General features: G+C 37.5%; 1 protein-coding gene across 5 annotated transcripts in view; it reads right to left on the bottom strand.

Annotated features, from left to right (window-relative positions):
- The window catches only part of MARK1 (MAP/microtubule affinity-regulating kinase 1), a 34844-nt gene extending 19534 nt beyond the window's left edge, over positions 1 to 15310 (bottom strand). For all 5 annotated transcript variants that reach the window (XM_009876546.1, XM_009876548.1, XM_009876549.1 and 2 more), the window contains exons 1-8: positions 15113 to 15310; positions 14421 to 14474; positions 7644 to 7692; positions 6452 to 6517; positions 5417 to 5487; positions 4377 to 4433; positions 552 to 788; positions 343 to 462 (exon numbers count right to left, since the gene is read on the bottom strand). In XM_009876546.1, coding sequence (XP_009874848.1) covers positions 343 to 462; positions 552 to 788; positions 4377 to 4433; positions 5417 to 5487; positions 6452 to 6517; positions 7644 to 7671 — 579 coding nt within the window. In that variant the 5' untranslated portion in view covers positions 7672 to 7692; positions 14421 to 14474; positions 15113 to 15310. The remainder of the gene's footprint in view (positions 1 to 342; positions 463 to 551; positions 789 to 4376; positions 4434 to 5416; positions 5488 to 6451; positions 6518 to 7643; positions 7693 to 14420; positions 14475 to 15112) is intronic.
- Between the last annotated feature and the right edge of the window lie 7105 nt (positions 15311 to 22415).

Raw genomic sequence — 22415 nt, 5'->3', positions numbered from 1 at the left:
ATTCTGACCTCAAAGCAGAAGATATTTACAAACTTGTCCTGCTTTCCACGCATTTTGAACTAGCTCCATTATCTGCCCGCAACAAGTGAGAGCAGTTTGCACTTTGAAATATTCTTTAATGACAGTCTTTAGTCAGCTGCAATTAAGGTTAGACTTTCACTTACTAACACTTTCTATTTTAAAGCTGCACTGTTTTTCTTGCCTTTTTTCTTCTAACACGACTTTCGTGCCCTTAAAGAGGAAGAAAGTACCTGTTGTGAAAAATTAAAGAAGTCTTAAGTAATTATTGTATTTTTTTCTTTCTTAATCTGAACCCCTTTTTTCTAAGATGAAATTACTTACTTCCAAGCTGCCTCGTTTTATTGGATTCAGTACTAGTAGCTTCTTAAGTAGATTTTCACAGTCTGTGGACATATAGAATGGAATGCGGTACTTCCCTCTCAGTACTCGCTCCCTCAGTTCCTTTAAAATAAAGTTTTAAAAGGTGAGTCTAATAACGACATACAAGATTTAAAGAGAGTAAAAGCCAAGCTTTCGTATTGCAACTGTACCTTTAGATTCTGACCATCAAAAGGCAACGATCCGCTGACTAGTGTGTACAAAATCACCCCAAGGCTCCACACATCCACTTCAGGACCATCATATTTCTTTCCTTGGAAAAGTTCAGGAGCAGCATAAGGAGGGCTTCCACAAAATGTGTCCAGTTTATTACCAACTGTAAATTCGTTACTAAATCCAAAGTCCGCAATTTTAATGTTCATGTCTGCATCAAGTAGAAGGTTTTCTGCCTAAGAGAAAAAGAGGAAAAGGACAACTGACATATCAGAATAAGATAAATATATTACAGTGTACTACTTATTTAAAAAAGCAAAAATATTTATTTTTCTAAAATGGTGCACCATCTGTATCTTTCCTGTAAGAAACCAATACCCCTGAATATATTACAAAGATTGGAAATTGACTACATTTATTTACTCAGGAAAATATGTGTTAAAAACCGCTAAAACAGACTTGAAAGTCAACTACTGAATCAACTACAAAGATTTTGTTTTATTTTCTAAAGTTCAGCTTTAGACTGAAGTATCTAGACATCTCAGAACAGCAGTTTCAGCTTTTGACAGGTTCATGCCAACTTCTGATGGCAAGGAGTGTGTATCTCAAGCCAGACATCATCTATCATTTTGGCAAGGTAAATGTTAGAAGAGATTTAAGGCTCTAAAAGTAGCTCTTCTCTGCTTATAAGATGAAACACTTCAAGTTATGTGCTGTATCTTATCATTCCGTACCAAAAAAAAAAAATCTCTCCCCTTATTATCAGTCCTTGCTTTAGCAATAACACCACCAAGATGTCTAACACTCAAATAATACATTGTGTATGAAAAAACTGCATGCATTGTACATCGAACAATATTAATGCCTGTGCAGCACTCATCATGTGAATGCAATGCATCACACATACAGAGATGCAAGTATTCAGGAACATGGAGAGTCAGCAAACAGTATCTTACACTTAGTATGACAGGTAAGTCAGAAAACTAAATGAGCGAGTTTATTTTTTTTTCTAGTAATTTCTCTAAAGCTCATTTCTCAAAATGCAAGGACGCTGCACGAGGAAGACTGCAGCACAACTGGGAAGGTTTACTCATCTAACTAGATACCAGCTCCTGATCTGCCTATCACCAACACAGGAGCAGCACTGAGTAGAGCAGGAATCCTTTTTCAACAGGACAGACATTACCCAAAGCTTCGGGTAAACATCATTTAATTCGGATTAATTTGCTGGTTTTCTTTTATTTTTAATAATTTCACTTGCACTCAATGAACTGGAGAGAATTTTAACTATCAGCACATCAAGCCAATAGCTGCACAACAGAATTTAGCCTTTATTAGGAGTATAAAACACAGCCTGCTCCCAGAAACTATCCTGAAAAACATTTTATTTTCCAATTCCTGATCTGTAATTTCAGCTGATTCCAGTTGATGTGCCCACAGACAGACTCAGAGATGTTTTCCTGATTTGACAGCCTTCGACATTACTGCACAAAGACTTCATTTTCCTCGTGGTGAAAACACTACTGTCAGTGCAGCTGCTCTGCAATTACAATAGTCCTCGACAGTACTCTGCTACCCAAGTACCCCGTGTCGTTGGGTTCCTTACTTCAAATAAAACCACTGAAACCTCCTTTTTAATACGCCAAACTTGTTGGTTACATGTTCAGAGCAAAAGGTATTCACAGTCACTGAAAAAGTAAGAGAAGTTTTGTGCTTCACAGGGTGAGCAAAGTTGGAATTGGTTATAGCCCTTTCTGCACAAGCTGCTTCTTATCACAGAAAATTAAAAGGAGACAGATTAAGGACCCACTGGCCTTGCACTCCTTCCTCTTCTGCCAGAATAGCCTGGACAAATTTGCACGCTTTCTTAGACATCTTCCAAGTTTAGTCTGAACTAATTTATATTTGGTGCAGTTTACTCTTTCTGTTACTAAAGGTTTATTAGGAAAAAAAAAATCTCTGCAGTGGTGCTAGACCTCTGCCTTGCAGGGCTAACAATGTCAAGTGGTGAGCACACGGATCCCATGGAGAAAGTCAATAGAAGCAGGTGTGAATACAGACACAGCTTCAAAGTTGCTTCTTCCTTCTCTGCAGCAACATGAGGAGGGTTTTAGAGTAAGGCACATGACATTTGGAAAGAAAAGACAAAGATGACAACACCTCCTCCAAGCCGCACATTTAGCGATTTTTTTTTCTTTGGGGAACGTATTTTTCATTGGCTAGGTCGATCGACTCTCAACCACATCTAACCCTGAACTTTGCAAATGAGTCTAACGTAACTCCATCCAAGAGAAGATGGAGAGAGAAAAGCAAACAAAGAATTGTTTTGGAGCTTTATCCGCCTGTTTTGCAAATAGGAAGGAGATCAGCAGCAAAACACTTGTGACAGATGGTAAAAGGGATCCCGTGGGAATGCTGAGGAGCAGCTTTTGGCTAGTCCGGTGGGCACTGCAGCGAGCTGCACGTGTGCTGTGGAACTTAGAAACGAAACAAGGAGGGAGGCTGTAATGGGCTCCAAGAGAAAGAGTGAGCTGCAGGGCGCTAAATAACTGCAGAGGTCAACGCACTAAGACTCAGCAATACAGCTTGGCTGGGCGAGTCAGCACCAAGTAAGCCCAAGGATCTGGCTGCCTCCCTACTCACAGCCAAGCACAGGACAGAGACACCCAGGGCAAGTGGCTGGTCCAGCCAAGCCTACAGGTCCCTAGGTGCAGCCTTTCTGGAAAGCTCAACAACGGTGGCTGCAGTAAGCTCCAGGAAGCTTGACAAAACATTCACAGGCTCCAAACCATCACTAAACGAAAGGAGGAATTTTTTTTTTTTTTTAAATGAGATTTCAAAGAGATCCAGTCGTTTCCTTGTTGCATTCCAAATTCAGAGTGCTGGCCACGCATCTGCATCATTGAATGACAATGGCCCTGGGGCAGGGAGGACTCAGCAGAAAAGGATGTATTAGCCAGCACCACAGGCACACACAGGAGCTGGCAGATTTATAAGAAAGTGGCTGAGAGCATGCTGCAGAGCAGTATGACAAAGTTAAGACAAAAGATACCAGTGAAAAAAACCCTTAGGAATTACTCAACCTCAACTTTTCACAAGCATTTACATACATTAGCAAAAAAGAACCTACACCAGTGTTTTCTTTGTAAATGCACAGAGATGTCAAAGTAAGAGCACAAGCCAACTTTTATGCAGGTGAAGATCTTGTGTTCAAGTCTCATGATATCTAAACTTGGCACAGAGACTCCTTCAGACTGAAGGCTTAGGTTGTACTTGCAATTGCTGAACTCTTTAACATAGTCTGGTAGGTTTATACAGAAAGATTACTAGAAGGCATCCAAAAAAAGGAAATTTGACTAGTTTCTGTTTATCTTTGATTTATTTTTCTGCCTGAATTAGACACTAGAGTATCATCCAGAAGTTCAAACGGATTAAAAGCCTAATATATTTCTTGTGAATTACTAAGAAAAGATCATTTTACATATCTTTAACTGAAAATATTTTAATTAAGTAGTGTTCACTGGTGTAATTTAATTTTTGCAGCCTCGGTGTGTAGATATCTGCATGACAGATATAATCCTTCAGAGATCATATCTTTTTCTTAAAGCCAAAACTGGAACGTAAGTAACACATGTTCTGTTCTTACCACTCCCCTGTTCCACTAGGCAAGGTACATTATTTTTGTGCTTCAAAAAATCAAGAATAAAGTACAAGTGATAGTTCCTCCACACATTTGAGGCACTCGGAGACAGTGGCAAGTACCAGTATACAGAAAAAAAGTCTACACTGTCAACCAGCAAAATGAAAAAAAAGTAACAGCCTACCTTAAGATCACGATGAACTATGCATTTCTGATGACAGTACTGCACAGCAGATACAATCTGAAACACCAAAATCAGTGAAATATTTTATTTCAATCTCAGTATAAGTTTTCATATATAATTCAGTAGTTTTGGCTCCTGATACGATTCAGCAGAACATAAGAAATTAATAAAGCTTTCATTTTAGAAAATATTAATGGAAGTTTCGTTAAAGCTCAAATACTAAAACTAAAAAGTCTCTAAAAGTATCTTATTTTCTTTTTTCAGTAAGTTTAACACATACTCCTCAAGTTAATAGGAGAAACATGTATTTTAAATGCACACCACCCAATAGCAATTACTATATAAAAGGGAATTGTCCCACATCCCAACTCAATAGCCAGATGTACCATCTTGGATTTTATCTTCTGAAGTACTTGCAGCATATCTATGCAGTTCATCCCTAACAGAATACTTCATGGTACATTTTCATATATATCTTTCACATATAATAAAAAAGTCTGAAACAGCAAGTTAAAAGTAGTTTCTTCACATGTTAATGATAAAGCTTAATTAAAAAAAAATACTAAATTTTGTTTATTTATCTCATTAAAGCTTTCAAAAGCTAAAAGCAGGGTAAGAAAAAGATTGAGATGATAAAGTTTTTAATAAGAATATAAAAACCTGTTACAGAATATTCTTCATACAAAACAAGGTGACATGATACGGTAATAAATGCCATCATATCAATATATCTAGATAGAACATCTCTTCAATTCGAAAATATTCAGAAAAGGATTAAAATCTCAAGTGAGTCGCAATAAAAAATCTGTGACTCTTAGGAACATCCACTAAAAAAAGAACATAAAACTATCTTACTATTTTTAGATAGTATGTAGGAAGCAGATATTTTTCTCTTCAGGGATTCTTTTCCACTCCAGCTTTAATAAACATTATCACAACAATGACTATTTTTTTTAAGTAAAAGAAGTATGCTCACACTCATGTCTATCTGAAAACACCATAAATAGAAACAAAAGAAAGAGTGAATGTTAATTTCATACCTGCCTGAATTTTGCACGAGCCTCTTTCTCTTTCATTCTTCCATGTGCAACTAGGTAGTCAAACACTTCTCCTGACCATGACATGGATAAAACATCAGTCCTATTGCCCAGGTGTTATTTTTGACTGTCATGTACAATAAAATCATGCTTGAAAACACCCCACCCCCTGCTTTGTGAAAGCCAGGAAAAAAAATAATTTTTATGGTTTGCATTGGACTTAATTTGTCAGAAATATGATAGTCAAGAAATATAAAAATGGAACCCTTCATACTAAGGCTTCTTTGATTTTTAAAAATAAATTTACTTTAAAAATACTGAGGAAAAGTTTACTTTGATCATGAAAAACATTCATATTTAATATAAAACACATTGGAAAAACAGGTAACTTTTTACGTACCAGACATGCTTCGCACATCTCTAGCAGCTTCACTTAATGGTATCTGTACTCTGGTTTTGCCTTCTTGTTCTCTTTCAAATCAAGCTGCACCAATGCCTTTCAGATGCTCAGCTCTGCCCTGTCTGACAAGCAGCTTTTCCTAGCTGGTTACTTGCCCCATGCTAGATTTCCTTCCCACATTCAAACATTTCCCATTCAGCTGCCAAGAAGCTTCTCAAGCAGGTACCCACGATCCTTCTCAACCTGTGCTCCTGCCGAGCCCCTTTCCCATGTTCCTTATGCCCATCCCCTGGACCTGCCTCCCCAAGTGCCTTGGCACAGGTCTTCAAGATAAAACAAAGCACCAGCACTCATCTAAATATAGCAGATAAATATCGAGTCAAGGTTTTGCCAGAATCAGCACCAGGTTATCTCCTGATATTGCAGCAGAGATCTCAGAATGGTAACTACCCTTAAGCACAAACTTAATAGGTTACTTTAGAAAATGTGACGCAAGCAAGAAAGTCTGCCCTGGGAGGTCTGCTAGGACTGTTAGAAAGTCCAGACTGGAATAATCCATTTACTGGAAAATCCTTAAATCATTCCTAGGCATGCAACTGACATGGCTTTTCTTAAAGCAGAATTAAGAATCTACTTACCCCCACTGGCATATTCCATTACTAAATACAATGTCTTTTCAGTTTCAATAACTTCAAATAATTTTACTGCAAGAAAAATGAATGAGAGATTGCAGCAAGGAGAAAAAGCACAGCACAAACAAAAAAAAAAATCATACTTAGGAAGAAAGTATAATTTATGGCCAGTGATAACACTAAACCATACAAAAACTTTATACCCTTTAGGTTAGCATTCATTTGAGGGAGATAAAAGCAAAATTATTTTCTACATTACAGATGATAATAAAACATATTAATTCACAATTTTCTCAGTTTATGCACACTGTACAAGCTAGTTTATGCTGTAATTGGTTTAATCCGACACAGACATCTTTAAGACCATACAAACCTTCCCTGTTTCCCTAGTAAACTGCTCCCAGTCAGAAATCTGAGATTCTGACCAACTAAAACCCACCTGGATACCAGAAACGTTAAGTCTGAAAGACTTTCCTCTGATTGCAATAGTAACTACTCATTGAAAAATAAACAGAGCCCCACCGCCACCCAAGAAAATAAAAACCAGCAGAAGCTAAGAATGCTGGAAAAGCAACAAACGATTCAAGGGATGAGAAGGGAGTGCCTAGCATGTAATAACTTGTACACCTCGTCCATACCTTGTATGCAACAAGCCCTCTGGCCGATTCAGGACCATTAACTGTCTCTGGAACAAGACTGTCCAGCCCTCCTCAGCCAGAAGAATTGTCATCACAAAGTAGGGCCCTGAAGCTGTGGGGTAGGGGAAAAACTAAAGCAGAAAGGGAAAATTACATGCTTTGTAATTCTAGTTTTCCGGAAATATCAGTCAGCGGGAGCCTTTCCTAGACTGAACTAACAAGAGTTTTGCTACTTTCACCTACGAAATTCATGCTTTTTGGCCTTAAGTTTATCTTCAACGGAAGAAGGGAGCTGGGGCCCTCAACAGACCGAAGCACTTTGCATCTCCTACTTTGAGTTAAGGCTTTCCTGGATTGAGTGGTTTCTCAGAGCAAAACTCTTATTTTCAAGCAGAGTCAATAACAGAGGGGAGACAATGAAGCATTTACTGAATGCTCACTGCCCCATTATCTCAAAGTTTAACGAACAAAAGCATAGCAGTAAAGTACAGTCAAATAAAACCAAAGAGAGTAAAATGTAAACAGCATAATAAAAGTTTGCAGAAATGCAGGGCTCCTACCAATATTGGGATGATTCAGTATCTTCATTATTCGTACTTCTCGAAACAACTGTCAGGAAAGCAAGACAATTTTCTTAGAGGGTGTTTAATTAGGGAAAAGTTATGCAAGATACGCAAATTTAGATGGCAAAGAGGAGCAGCATAAGCCACAGAAAATAGCATTAGCATGAAAGAAAAGTAACTCCATAAAAAAAACCTCCAGAAAAGCTAATCTACATCTTATACATTACATAAAAGTAACAACTACCAACTATATATCAAAATTAGGGTTATTTTTAAGCTTTACACAGGCAGACACAGGTAAGTTTTATAGTCTCTTCTGGAGTTTCACATTGACCAAAACTAATGGATTATCCACTCAAGTTTTCATTATCTCTTTGCTCTGATTTCTTTGGTGATAGGCAAGCTCAGCTAACTACCCTCAATACACACCTAACCGGGGGTACAAATACAAGGTGTAGTACTACTGGAAAGTCAAACACACTGATGTTAAAATGGAATGCGATTCCAAGAATCCTGATGTCCCCTAGGCCCGATGCTGCACAGAGGTGAAGTGAGCAAGTTCCTGTTACTCACAACTACCAAATTTTTACACTGAGTCACAAACAGCTCTGTCTTCTCTCCCCTCTGGCAAGGCCTGAAGATTTCTGCATGACGACAGTATGCTTTGTGATCTTAAAATCACATCATTAGAAACAATTGGACAAATTTACAGTCCTATTTGTATCTACTTAAGACAATGGTGGGTTTACTTCTTAATATTTTAAAAAACAACCCAGAAATAAGGAGTCTTGGCTCTTAAAGTTTCTATCATTCATGAGTTTACCAGTTAAATAAGAGCTGAAGCAAGACTAACCCAGGGGCTCAGAGGGAAGAAGGCAAACAAAAGGAATCCAAAATGACTACATATTTCTGCAGCTCTACACTCAAGGCTGTCAGTACTGAAAAGCTTGCACCGTTTTACTTCAAGTGAAGAGCATATCCTTATAGCCAAATCTATTTACTGTGCTGCACACTCTGTAGTCCCATACTGGGCTGAAGGCTGATGAAATAAAAGAAAAGCTCGCTGGCTTTGGCATAATGCTTCGACATTTTTTGGAAACATTTTAGCACTACAGTCCTCCTTACAGACAAACTTGGCTCAAGGCAGAACTGTGTTGTTGTTTTCCTTGTCTGGTGTCTCAGAGGACATCCCTCTCTCCATTTTCAAAATGAGTGCCATTTGTTCAGATGCCACCTTTGCAAAAGGGTGCAACAATGCAAGCTAGAGACCGAATGCCTCCTCAAAGAGAAGCACTTTAGATTTTATTTTATGATGGCTGAGGCTATGATTTATGAGAAATTAACATTTTTTTCCTTAGACAATACTCATGTTTTTTCACTCCATTTGTGCATTTAGTCATAACGTTTCCAAAATTCTGCATTTATTCTACAAGACTATGGAGTCACATATTTTGAAACTCAAATTTTGATCAAGTAATATTATTGCATTTCCATATTTACATTATTTAAGTATTTCAAGCAATTACTATCCATGTGCCTTATAATTGCCATTAAAACAGTTTCAGAAGGAGGCAAACACCATAAAAGCATTTTTGAGAAAACATGAACAGTATGATCCAGTTTGACTGTATTAAAAAATAACACGTGGGTACGTAATACTGTGCAATAGAACTAGCTTTAGTAAATATTCTTGTTTCCTCATAAAGTCACATTATTCGCATGAAAAATCATCATACCAGGCTGTTTTCTGTGTACTTTTTGTTTTTCAAAATGTTTTAATCTGCTGCACAAAAAAAAGTTTCTTAGCTAAATCAATACCAATTAGTCAGAAGCTATCAAATGTAGACTAATAGCTGGTACAGCTGCAGAAGAGCTTCTAAGCAGGTATGTGGAAAACTGCAATTCCTAATACTTAGCGGTATTAATGCTGGTATAAAAGTTACACCAATGAACACCTGTCTTCATAAGCAGGATCAAAATCTTAGACTTCTATAAATAAAACAATTTCAAATATAAAAAATATATAAGAATCACATAGTAATTGCAAAAATTGTTTTATTCAATATTCTCACAGAATTTAGAAGTTTACTAATTGGCTTAAGATTCAAATTAGTTTCACAGTGACATGAGATTTTGTTCCGTCTAATATATATATTCTTCCATATAGGAAAAATTATATTAGGAAATGGCCATGAAACTCTATTTTTCTCAAGACAGAGTGTTACTGTCCTCTAGCCTGATGCAGATACTTTGTTATAAAGAAGCATTTACTTGCTCCAGTTCTGAACAGAAGATAATACCGATACAAAATATGGGCTTAACAATTGTTCTGTACAAACACTGATACATTTTTTTTTTGCCACATCTTTTATTACATATCCTGTTGAATAGACAGACTTCAAAAAACTGTTCTCATACAAAAGTAGGTACACAACCCAGCAGTCACTGTGAGTAGCTCAAGAGGAAGTAGTTAGTCTCAATCTTTTGAAAGAAAGCAGCTATTCTAAGTCAAATTCTAAATGAACTCAAAGTCACAAGGTGAATTCTGGGTATTTTCTTGCTGGTTAGTGGTGCTGAGGTGGCCTTCTTGGTTGTCTGGGGATTTTTGACTCAAAGGCACTTTTAATGTTGATTGAAATGCATATGCATGCTTAGAGCAGGAACTAGGCAAGGCTGAAGCAGCCAAAGTTATCTTAGGTGATGCTCATCCACACAAATCACATCACAGCTGAGTGGAAACTGGCTACTTTATTTCACAGACAGGATGGTGTCAGCCTCCCTCCAAATGTATGAGAGGAAGGAAAGAGAGCGATCAGCAAAGTATGAATTAAAAGAATAGCTGAAATTTTGGAAATCTATCTGTAGGTACCTGCTGATTAAAAGGCTTGCTCTAAGATTAAAAAACCCTAAGTAGTTGTAGTCCCTTGCAAAACTCCTCTCTCAACTGCTTGCTCACTGCTGAAAATCATAGAATGGCCTAGGCTGGAAGGGACCTTAGAGATCATTTTAATCCAGCCTCCCTGGTGTCAGGGACGCCACCTCTCCGCTAGATCAGGCAACACATGGGGACCGAACGGGAATCAAACCCGTGACCTTAGCATTGTTAGTGCCACGCTCAACTGACTGAGCTAAAGGTTGCCTTCTTCAGGGAGAGATCCACGTTCCTCTGAGAGTTCATGTTTTGCAGTTGTTATCAACTTCTGACAAGTTTCCAGCAGTGGTTTACTTGGAAACCAACATTTTCAGACCTTTTTTTCTGAAATAACTCAGGTATAGGCATCTTGCAAGTAAGGCAGATGTAACTTACGTATTCCATAATATCACCACATAACTAAGTCAAGCAGCTTTGCTAAAGCCGCTTGGCGTGACAGACAGTTCTTCCAACCCAGGAAGGAAGAAATTGTTTGAAAGACTGAAAGAACTTAAATAATGGAATAGCACTGCAGAGAGACTACAAATGCAACCACGTTAATCTCTGAACTTCTTTACTTCTGCTTTTAACAGAAAGAACCAAAGTTTGAGGCTTTAGATATGTTTAAAGAATACGTTTAGATATGTTTAAAGAATAAGAAGCAGCTTGCTGATCCCCAAAAAAGGGAAAATTTGAAACATCACTTGCTAATCAAACCTAATAAGAAAAAAACCTTCTGTACCACTAACAGTTTGCAGAAGAACAACAGAATGCTATTTCAGAAATGTCCCTAGTGAAGCCAGTACAAGACACTTTCAATGTAGCAGACATGCAGAAAATAGAACAGCTAATAATTATAAATTCTAGTTATGATGACATCCAAATACCTACACGCAGGAACAAATTACAGTCATGACAGTGGAAAAAGCTAAGTCAGTACAATATGTTACTACCAAGACAGCAAGTTCACAAAAAAGGCAGCTCTGTTTTCTAAACAGGTGCTCAGTGAGTAAGACAGGAACCACATACCGAACAAACTGAAAACAAAATAAAGGCAGTGCCCTTAATTTAACATTGTTTATCTGTTTTAAGAGGTGGAGGGCCCGAAGCAAGAAATGTAAGGTTACCACCCTGCATGCACAAAGATGCAAAATGAAAAATTTACAAGGTCAGCTTACTTGTGTCATCTCCTAATATTTGATGTTTGAGTTAAAATAGCCATGTCTGCAAGGTACTCTGTCCATACTACGTGGCATAAATAACATCAGAGAGTGGCCAAGAACAAACTAAACCTTTCTTTGCTTTCATACCCGTGACTAACTACAGACCCAGCGTGTATGACACTTCCAGCAAGTGAAGTAGGTGCTCAAGGATTTCTGTTTACAAAACAGAACGCTGCATGAGAAGCTATGATGCCTCGACTCATTTTACTTAATTAGGTCAGTAGCAAGTACTATGGCAAAATCTGCTTGCACTGAGTATCCTTTATATTGCAGTGAATGGAAAGGGGATGGTTTGATGAATGACTCTGTGCTTAAGATCACTTCATATTTGCCTTGTTTGATTAACAACAATCAATAGCAACTGACAGCTTAAAACTTTCGCTGGCCTGCATACCACCTCCCAGCTCTGAAGTTCTAGAGACTGTCCTCTCAACTATGTTGATTCAGATGTGTTCAAACTCAGTAAAGATGTTTTCGTGGCAAGAACATACTCCAGCATTGCACTATAAACTTTTGTCAGAAAAATATCTGTTTCTATTAAAACAACACTACTATCACTGCTTTCCATTCTGAACATTACCTCCTGAAGAAAAAAATTGACTACTTAACAGTCCTATGTACAGTACAATCATGATGACAATTATATATATTTTTTAAAAAAAAGAAAAAATCACATTACAGTGATACTAAATAGTACATAAAGAATTATAAACTTTATGTAATAGCTCAATGCAGAAAAAATGACTGATTTCACAGAATGGAAGAATTTTTTATTGTTTTATTTATAATACACAACGACCTATGTAAATACTAACAGAAGTAGTAATTCTGAGCATGCTGATTTTTTCTCTTCCACTATTATTTGCTTTAAAAAACCGTACAGTTGCTTGAATGACTGTGGAAAAACTCCACTTCAGCGTACTTTCAGGGAATGAATAGTTCACTCAAAATTCTCAAAAAACAGCAGGAAGCTGAAGACATTCAGAGCTTCAGAACAGTTTTTTCTGAAAATTACAACCAAGATGTTACAAAGGAAAACTTTATACTAACAAATTATCACACTTTCCAGTGTAAGCAGAAGATGCATGGGGTAAGTATTTCTAGAAGTTACTGAAGAAGAATGGAATTGTGTTTAAATCACTAAACTTAACTTTTGTCCTTACTTTCACTATAAACTCCTCTAACCCTACCTAAAAACATTTCTCTAATGATCAGCTTCCCACTCAAAAAACAATCAAAAGCGTGCGTACTGCTTGTGCAGTGATAGCATCTTTTGTAGCCTATGGAAGTTTCATTTATACTTGGAATGATTTACTGAATTATTGAATATTTCTGTGTGAGATACAACTTGTTTATCATTAAAGCAATTATCTCAGAAGTAAGTTTTTCATGTTTAATTTTCCAGAATGTTTTCACTTTTTTACCCTCTCATTGCTCAACAATGAGGTGAACTCACTTAGTTCTCCAAGCACAAATATCAAACTAGGTAGAAAACTACGTAAGCAGCACAGGATTTTCCCAGTATCATCTGTCACATACTGCCTCTGCAGGTCCTTCTCAAGTTCAAATAGCAGCAAAGAGATTTGTTCAATATAGGATGCAGGACTTAAGGACAGCAAAGCTTTTGTGTGGACTCTGCATAGTAGGTTGAATTAAAACAAAGTAAAAAATCCTGCAGGACTCACAGTCAAACAAAAATACTGCAGAAGAAAAATTAAAGGAAAGAAAACATTATAAGTTAAAAAAATAAAAAAGCAAAGTAGTTTATAGCTCCCCATAACCAAAATCACACAATAAAATAAATGTATCTACAGCCAGAGAGAACAGAACAGCAATATGCCCTACCCTCTTCTGCTCATTCTACAGTTGCAGCCAGCAGCAGTCTAGTATTTGTAAACAAAAAACATCCCAGAATTTTATAATGGGCCACCTCCAATAGGACAACACAACATTTCTGTGCTACAGCCAAAACCAAATATATGCATAGTTAAGCAGTAAAAACCCCCAAACCAAACAAACCCCCCCAAAGTTTTTTTATAATACTTATCACAATTGTAATGAAGGACTTCTGAATTTCTATCTACAAGCACAACCAAACAAGAATGTTCTGATGGCACTCAGTCATTTTTTCAATTCTATATAGGAAAAGCAATTGCCAAAGGTCTCTGGTGTTTAACAAATATTTTAAAGTTGAAAGAATATAAAACCAAACATAAAACACAAAATCCAGAGAAACTGGCACTCTTGGTAAGTCCACAAAACCCAATTCTGACATTAAATAAAAATCCAAGAAAAATACTAGCCTTGTAGCATTACATCTTGATTCAGTATGTAGACAAACTACTCCTGTACCTAATTAGATACAAATGTTATTGTCAGTGAAGAGTGAAGCTGGAGGAGGAAGGAGGAGCAAAGAAACAATGCTTAGATAGGAAGCACATAAGAGTATCTCTCCTCAGACAAATTGCAGACGCACATTACAGAAAAGACAGTAGGATTCCACTGTCTCCCAAGGTCATACATAGACAAAGATGTCTGTATAGCAAGTTAAAGGGATCAACTATTTTTGAGAAATAAAAAAATAAAATAAATCACAGTTCAACTGTTTATAGCATTTCAGATGTTACAGTACATTCTTACCTTTTGCAGACTAGTAGGATTTAGCTGGGTTTTATCTATTATTTTCACAGCAACCTTGGGGGAAAAAGCAAACAACCACAGATTATTAAACCCACAAAAATATTTAAACAAAAATCTATAGCACCTCTGTGAGCAAAAACACAGATATGTCTATAAGACATGCACATACCTTGCTTTTACACATTTCATCAAGCAAAGTTTCCTCAGTTATTAGGATCTACCAGCAGGAGCTCAGAACTTTGCCAGACAGTACCACAAAGTGATTGATTTTATACTTCTGCCAGTGTTTGGACAAAACAATATTATCCGGTTCACTGAAAAAACAGGCCCTCCAAACACACAATCTATCTATCAATAGATTTCAATATCAAGGATCGATCAATCTGTCTGTCTGTCTATCATCAACATCAATGAAATTTATGTATCAGTAGATTTCTCTTTCATTTTAGAAATGTGTGGGAATTTTTTAAAAAACAAGGTGAGTGGTTAGAAAGAAAAACCTTGGGCACCTCAGGCAACTTCTCCTATATGCTGAAACAGCCTCTTTGCACCTTGCTTTATGATGACTAAAAATGCACTTTTCCTATTCAGAAGAGAAAGCTAAAAGAATAGCAGAAATGCTTATCATAAAAATAACCAAATAGAACATAAAACACACTGCCAGCCTTTTTTTTTTTTTTTGAAAGGCTTACCTCTCTTCCAGTAAGCACATGCCTTGCCAGTTTCACTTTGGCAAAATTTCCTTTTCCTATTGTTTTCAGTAAGCGATAATTTCCAATGTGGGGATGCTCTTCATTAGTAGATGTAATGGAGTTTCTACATCGGGGGATGTTTTGTCTGCTACTTGACTTGATAGGCTGGACATGAGGTTCAGTGTATCCATCCACAGAGGTGTGCTGGAAGGCAGACAAAAGAGTTGGGATTTAGCTGCTTCATTGTAGACAATTGCAGCAGAACAGACTGAAAGCATAAAAAGGTGTAGAGGGGACTAATTTATTTACTTTTACAATGTAACTGGTAATTTTGGATAGTCACTAAGCTTACCACTGTCTTTGGGCAGTTTGATACATGTCTCAAGAAAAATATCTGCAGGAAGATTTTACCAGCTCCAAAAGTAAAACTAGAGACACCTAGGCAGTAATCAACAAACCATTACAGACTTTAATATGAAACTAATTCAAATTACACACAACACCACTAGGCTGCAAATAAACTTGTCTAACCATAACCAAATTTAGTCTTTTAAAATACACAGCACAAAAATATTTGTACTTCAGCATATTTAGAAACAAGGTTTCACTTTTTTTTTAGACTGCAAAACACCATCCCACTACTAAATTTGGTTTTAATTTTTTTCACTCAAATAATATTACTTGAAAGATATTTTTTCAAGTAAGCTTTGTTCCCCAAACCTGTTTATATCTTTTTGTATGTCGCAAAGGTTCTCGTTCAAGTAACAAACAATAAATGTATTTAAAATTAATAATCTATTCTTAAAAAGAAAACTCCATGATAACTCATAAATGGATTTTAAAGCTCAAAAAAGTCTCAAGAACTAAAAGGATGTTATTTTTAATACATGCCAACACATCATCCCACATTAAACGTTAGTCACCAAGATCTGCAGTACTTCCGTACTGTTTAACTTTCAAGTACATAAGGGGCAAGATACAGATGGGGCCTGGAAACGCTCCAAAGAGAAACCAAAGTAACGGAAGATGTCAAAGGGGTGTTGAGTGTTTCAGTATTTCAAATGTCTTCTACCATTGCTGGCAGATGGCTACACATGTTTAACAGGTAAAATTTAGCCTGTTATCTTCTAGGTCACAGATCTGAAGGCAGGCAAATACTGCAGGTAGAAATAGTGTCTTCTCAGACCAGTTTTTAGATTTTTTTAAGAGAAAGGCATGCTTATCCCAGCCTACTCAGTTCCTGCTAAGCATAAAGCACCAAGAACACTCAGAAGCCACCTTAGCATTTTCCCATTATTCACTGCTTCAGTCAAAAAATGGGTATCTCGGTATCTTTGTACAGTGCACTAACTGAATCTGCTCCTTTACAGACCAAAGGTTTCTAGATCCTCGACTTTAAGCTGAGTCAAAAGGCAGTGGGAGGTTTCACAGTTTCTCCTAGTACCCAACCTAACGCTGGTCTACGCTGATCTCACCCGTCATTCCTTATGCAAGTCATTATTTTCTTACACAAAATGGAATTGAAAGCAGCTCTTCCAACTTCAGCATGCATTTATTATAGACTGAAGCCAATCCCCTCCTGTAAACACCCAGGCTTACAGATAGTCCCACGGAGCCAAATGGAGTTATTTCAGGACATAAGCACTAGTAGAATTGGGAAAACTAGCAAACAGCTGCAACGCAACTGGAAAAAACAAGGAGTACACCACAACCAGAATGTTCTTCCCAAATGTAGCACAACTCTGCTTACATCACCTCCAGCATTATTAATTATTCACTATGGCCAGGAGAACAGTCCTAAATATAATTTTCTGTTTGTCTTTTCATTACCCAAGCCTCTCTGCAAAACACAACTTTACCCCACTGCTAAACTTGTTTTCCAAATTACTGCAGAACCAAGCAAGCCAAGCACATTGAGATTTCATATATCGGCCAATTTTATTCAACCATGCAATAAGAGGCTAGCAATAGTATTTATCTTTTGGAAGCACGTAATTAAAATACTTTCTGTGGATTTGGAAAGACAGGATCAGAAGGACAGCTTGAGGCAAAGAGGCTTTGAAACATTCCTTCAACATCAGACACTAGTCCCACACGTGATAAACCAGAGCCCAAATAAAAGTCTCACCTAAGAAAATACCCCATAAGGTCCCTATTTGTATGGTGCTAATAATGAATGTTATAGCTTTACCTATCCTGAGCTGCAGCACTAAGCTATGAGAGCAAGCTTTAAAAGTATTTGAGCCTATTTATGTACACAATTAGTTCTTCACTCCTGGAAATACAATGCCTTACTAGAAGCATTAGCAATCCTAATACCAATTGCCAATTTCATATGCATCATAGGATTAGCCTACTTCCAGCAGGTACTTGAAGGGATCTTTTAGATAAACAGCTGTACAGGCAAGCAAGACCTATGCCACAGGCAAAGCAAAAGACGGCTTCACAGGATAGATCATTTCAATGCTGATTTAACAGGGAAAGCAGTTACTTAATCTAATGACAACATATGCAGAACCAAATCTGAGGAGGAAAAAAAACCACCAAAAATCAAACAAGGTAACAAGGTTCATGGTCATGACAACTCTGGATTCTGGCCTTTCTGTAGCAGAAAAACTAAGTCCCCCTGGGTAGTTTTTTGATTATTCCTTCTTAGATTGGCTTCAGAGCCAACCATTCTCCGCAGCTATACCCAAGGATGACAGAAAACATGCATAGAGAAGGTCAAGTTTCTTAGTTTGTGAGCCATATATACATATATTCATATATATATTACTGAATTTGAACAGGACTGATTGAAATTCTAATTATTCGTTAGGTCTTGCAGTAGGCTCTCGTTTGCACATAAACAGCTTGCTATTGTTGGAAAATAGAGAGGAATTTCAACTAGAAACTCATCAACTTCTAGAAATCAGCATTCAATGAAATCAAAACACAGTTAAGATGCTGGGGGAGGAATCAAAAAAAAAAAATCAAGTTAAGGCAAACAATGCTATCTCAGAGATTCTTTCCAAACAACATAAAACTGAATCTCACAGCAGCACGCAATAATCACACGGTCTACAAAGCTAGGCTATGTAGTTTTAAGATCTTTCTGGACCATTACAATACACTCATTCATTATGCATCAGCTACTATGTAACTATTTAAAAATGCCATTTCAGAAGAACAATCTCTAAATTCTGAGAAATTTTTCAAGGTGCTGGAAACAAGTAAGCTGTAAAAACCAACACTACCCTTGAAGTTCCTTGGCATCTAAAAGCACTTCCAGCTAACAATTTGCATTTCCTACACAGGATTTTAATTCAGGACTCTGATATTTTGCTAGATACCTTGACAACATATCTTAATATATGTATTATGTAGTGGGCAACACTACCTTACTAGTATATTATAAATATGACTCCTTGTACGTTCAGTTTATGTCAGTGTTAAATGAAACATCTAGAAATCAACCCATGATGTTTCTTAAAATAAAATTTAAACAAAAAAAGGTGCAGCAGTTACAAAATTTCGAGCTGAAACAGTATATTAGAGTAGCCACTTATGTATTTTGCACATTAATCAGGTAAATAAAAAATCTCCACAAAATAAATTAAAAAAAACATGCAAAACACAACCCACCACCTTTGTGGAAATCTAAAAAAAAGGTAATTCTAACTTTCAATTTTAGGTTGCGCCCTAAGAGACCTGAACTAACACTTACCACTCCTAACTAGGTTTGGTTCTGACACATTCCACTGTAGTTATTACAGAAAGGCAATGGCACTAAAATCACAAGAGAATTAGCATCAGCCATCACTTCCCCAAGACTCAAAGCTATTGTTTTCCTTGTTTGCCCAAGGCAGCTTTGTAAAAGCAAGATGATCCGATGCCCAGACATCCCTGAAAAAGGTGCAAAAGTACTAACCTCACCAAGTAGATGCAAAGTCGGTGCTCCCCTAATTTACTTATTCGGCATCCTTTAGCCATTTAGCTAGCCACAAGAGCTGTATTCTCATGGATTATACACTGTAATTAAACTTATATCATCACATATATTAACTGCTCTTACAGTTTAGTCTTTAAAAGGCCTCAAAACTATTCCAGTCACCAAACCACAGTTTCTTCTCAATCAAACAACACTGAAGGCCTCCATAGTCCTTTTGAGTAATTGGAACTTCCACACATCTATCTGCCTACAAATACACCTCACTTGATGAAATAAATGACTTAGTCCTGAATTTTCCCCATCCTGAAATACCGCAAGGCAATTTCCTTGATATATCCAGCCCGCAGAAGCAAAATATGCATGTGCTGTGCTAGAAAAGGAACATCACTGCACTTCCTCTCTTGTATTATCTGCTGTTCTGAACTCACATTTCTTGCATCTGATTTTTATATTCATAACTCCAAACATTTTCAAGCACGTGCCATGCACATGAGCATTTGTAACAGCTGTCATATTTTGCAATGTAATCAAAAGAGCTAGGCCAGATAGAGGGAGTCAGAAGGGTTTAGAAGACCATCTTCTAAAGGGCTCGGATCTGCAGCAACTTTGATTCATGATACGGGGGCAGGAAAGGGGAGAAAGATGAGAAGTAATGACCTGGATATCCAGCTGTTTTCGTGTTTTAACCGCTTGCTCTTTGTAACTATTCCTTTAGGACCTAGGAGCTCCTAGCAAACCACCTCAAGCAAGTCTTTTGCTGAAGTAACAATCACACTAAGAGTCCAATTTTTTGAAATATCTCAGCAAACCTCAGTGTAAAAACTAAGAGAAATATTCAGATCAGCTTGTTCCGCATCACAGTGAGAGCAGGCAGAGGGACAGGCTTACCGGAGTGAAGCACAGTGCAACTCTGAACTGCACGAGATGACAGTACCTGAGCCATCAGCCAGTGCCAGAAGGGGAATCACTTCTCTTCCAGGTAAACCTCACAACCGCGCAAAACCACAGCTTGCTCCTGCCACGTGTAGCCATCGTATCACATCACAATTACTAAACCACCTCTGATCTCAATAAAAGCATTAAAAGAGCACTATCTAATTTTTAATTTCTCTCAGACGTGTGAAGAAGTGCTTTGGAGGGGACAATCAAAGAGACTGATGAAGACCGAATGTATGCACACATGACTCTTCTCCTGATTTCTTATAAGCAATTAAATATAAACTAGAAACATTGTTGTTAAATAGCCCCACCTAAACCCCAAAGCAATCAACGTACTCCACTGAAGTAAGACTCGGCTCAGAAAAATCCAAGAAACACACATATAAACACAGCGAGGGGAAAAAGTATATACAAATTTTAAATCAGATACTGAGGTCAATGCATGACAGAGACAGAAGAGCATTGGACAAAATCGTGACATTTGTCTTTAACTTGTGCCCACAGCCTGAGCCTGCTCACACAGGCCTTCCAGAAGTGCACAAAGGAAATAAACACATGCATGTGCATCTTTCTGTTTATATCAGATTTACATAATATGTAGAAATTTCAGGCATGAACTTTTGAAAGAGCTTGAAGCTATCAGCAATAAGAAACAATGGTTTTGAATAAAGCTGTCCTAAGTCAAGCATATGGAAACATTTCATTAACTGATGCTGTAACTCTGAGAAGCATTGTATATAATTTTTTAAAAAAAAAAAAATCCAAACTGTAAACATGTAGCTCAATATAAAATATCAAGTGAGGTACTTTGAGTCATTAAACAAAGAACTTCCCTTTACTAGTTTTTTTGTACCTCTTTCCTTTTCTTCCCAGTTGCAATATTCTGTGTTTCAAAAAGACAACTCCAAAGCTAACAGCAAAATATTTCTACTGCAAGGTGAAATACAGTCCCTTCCGGTCAATACACAATAAAGATTCCTTTCTGAAAGCAAACATATATACTGGTGATAGGTAAAATTACGCTGAAGATTAAGTAAATTTTATTCTGTGCTTTTTACTACAATACCTAAGCCCCTTAGAAGTTTTGGTCGTGTTTTTTTTTGTTTAAGTGCTCAATATAGCTTTGTGAGACATATTACAAATAAGTTTGCCAACCTTGAGATAAAACTGTTTTTCTAATCACAAGCGACACAGGATGCAATGTTTACAGCTCCATATTTGAAGCAATCTGGGACAGAAAACAGAGCCCATAATCTACTAGGGCAGTACCAATCACAGCCAACGTGAGTCTAAAAGTTCACAGACAAGGCTCTTCAGAATAATTGTAATTTTCATATAGTGACACTAACCTGTTGTATATCTTGTCCATGTTCTAGTAAGCTTGCTCTCTTTTTTTTTTTTCAAAACAGTAGTAATGTCATATAAAAGGGTGGAGTCCATGATCACATGGAATCACAGACACCTTTCATTTAAAGGATTAAAAAAAATAAAAACAAAAAATGCACCAGTCCTCCCCCGAGAAGTCAGCAAAAATGTTTCAGAAAAACAAATACCTTCATAGCATTACATCAGGTCTTGTAACCTGAACTCTGCTAGCATGCTTCCTCCTCTCCCTGGGCCCGAAGCCCTCAGCCCAGCCAGGCGTGCAGGTGCAGAAGAACAGGACCTTCCTGCCTTTGTTCCATTTCACTCAGAATTGGCACAGTTAATTCAACCTGGCACTTTCCTTCCTGACTCATCCCAAACACAGAAACAAGATTTTCCAGGGCTAATTCAGGACAGTCAGCCTATCATCTCCATTAATTGCTACAACAAAACTGAACCCTCCCTGTAGCCCCAGTAAAAATTGACACAAGCCAGCTAAAAGCTGCGGCAGTAAACTACAGGTGGAAACAAGGGCAAGAAAAATAAAGTTTCTCCTAAAATCTTCTTCTGTTTACTCATTTTTATTTGTCATTTGGTATTAATACTAGCAGGTACAGTTGACTCTACCAAGCAAAAGAGTAAAACATTTTCTATCTTGTCAAAATGAAATGGTCAATACCCTTCACCCACGAAATCTAACGGGAACCGATGTTTTTGAAGAAAAGCACTCATGGGAGGGGGAAGGAAGGAGAAAGGCTGTTTCTGTTGCAGCCTCCCAGACACATTTAAACACTGCCCTTCACAAGGGCAGTGTTTTTTCAGTATTTCTTGCCAGCTATTGCTCTTTCCTCAGGAGGTGATCAGTGTAACCTCACCAGTCTCTTTTGACTTGTTTCATGAAATCTTCAAACCTGCCAGCACTGAGCTCCCAGTGAACATTCTCAGCTCACCCAGGACATCTTGGCAACAGCCGGAGACACAAGCAGCTCCTGGGCGCTGCTGCTGAATGCCACAGCACTCACAATTTGCTCAAAACACCTTGGTTTGGGGAGAAAAAAAAAAGGGGGG

Source organism: Apaloderma vittatum, unplaced genomic scaffold (genome assembly GCF_000703405.1).
Source record: "Apaloderma vittatum isolate BGI_N311 unplaced genomic scaffold, ASM70340v1 scaffold39499, whole genome shotgun sequence".
In the NCBI taxonomy this organism is placed as follows: domain Eukaryota; kingdom Metazoa; phylum Chordata; class Aves; order Trogoniformes; family Trogonidae; genus Apaloderma; species Apaloderma vittatum.
This window is presented reverse-complemented; position numbering and strand designations above follow the sequence as displayed.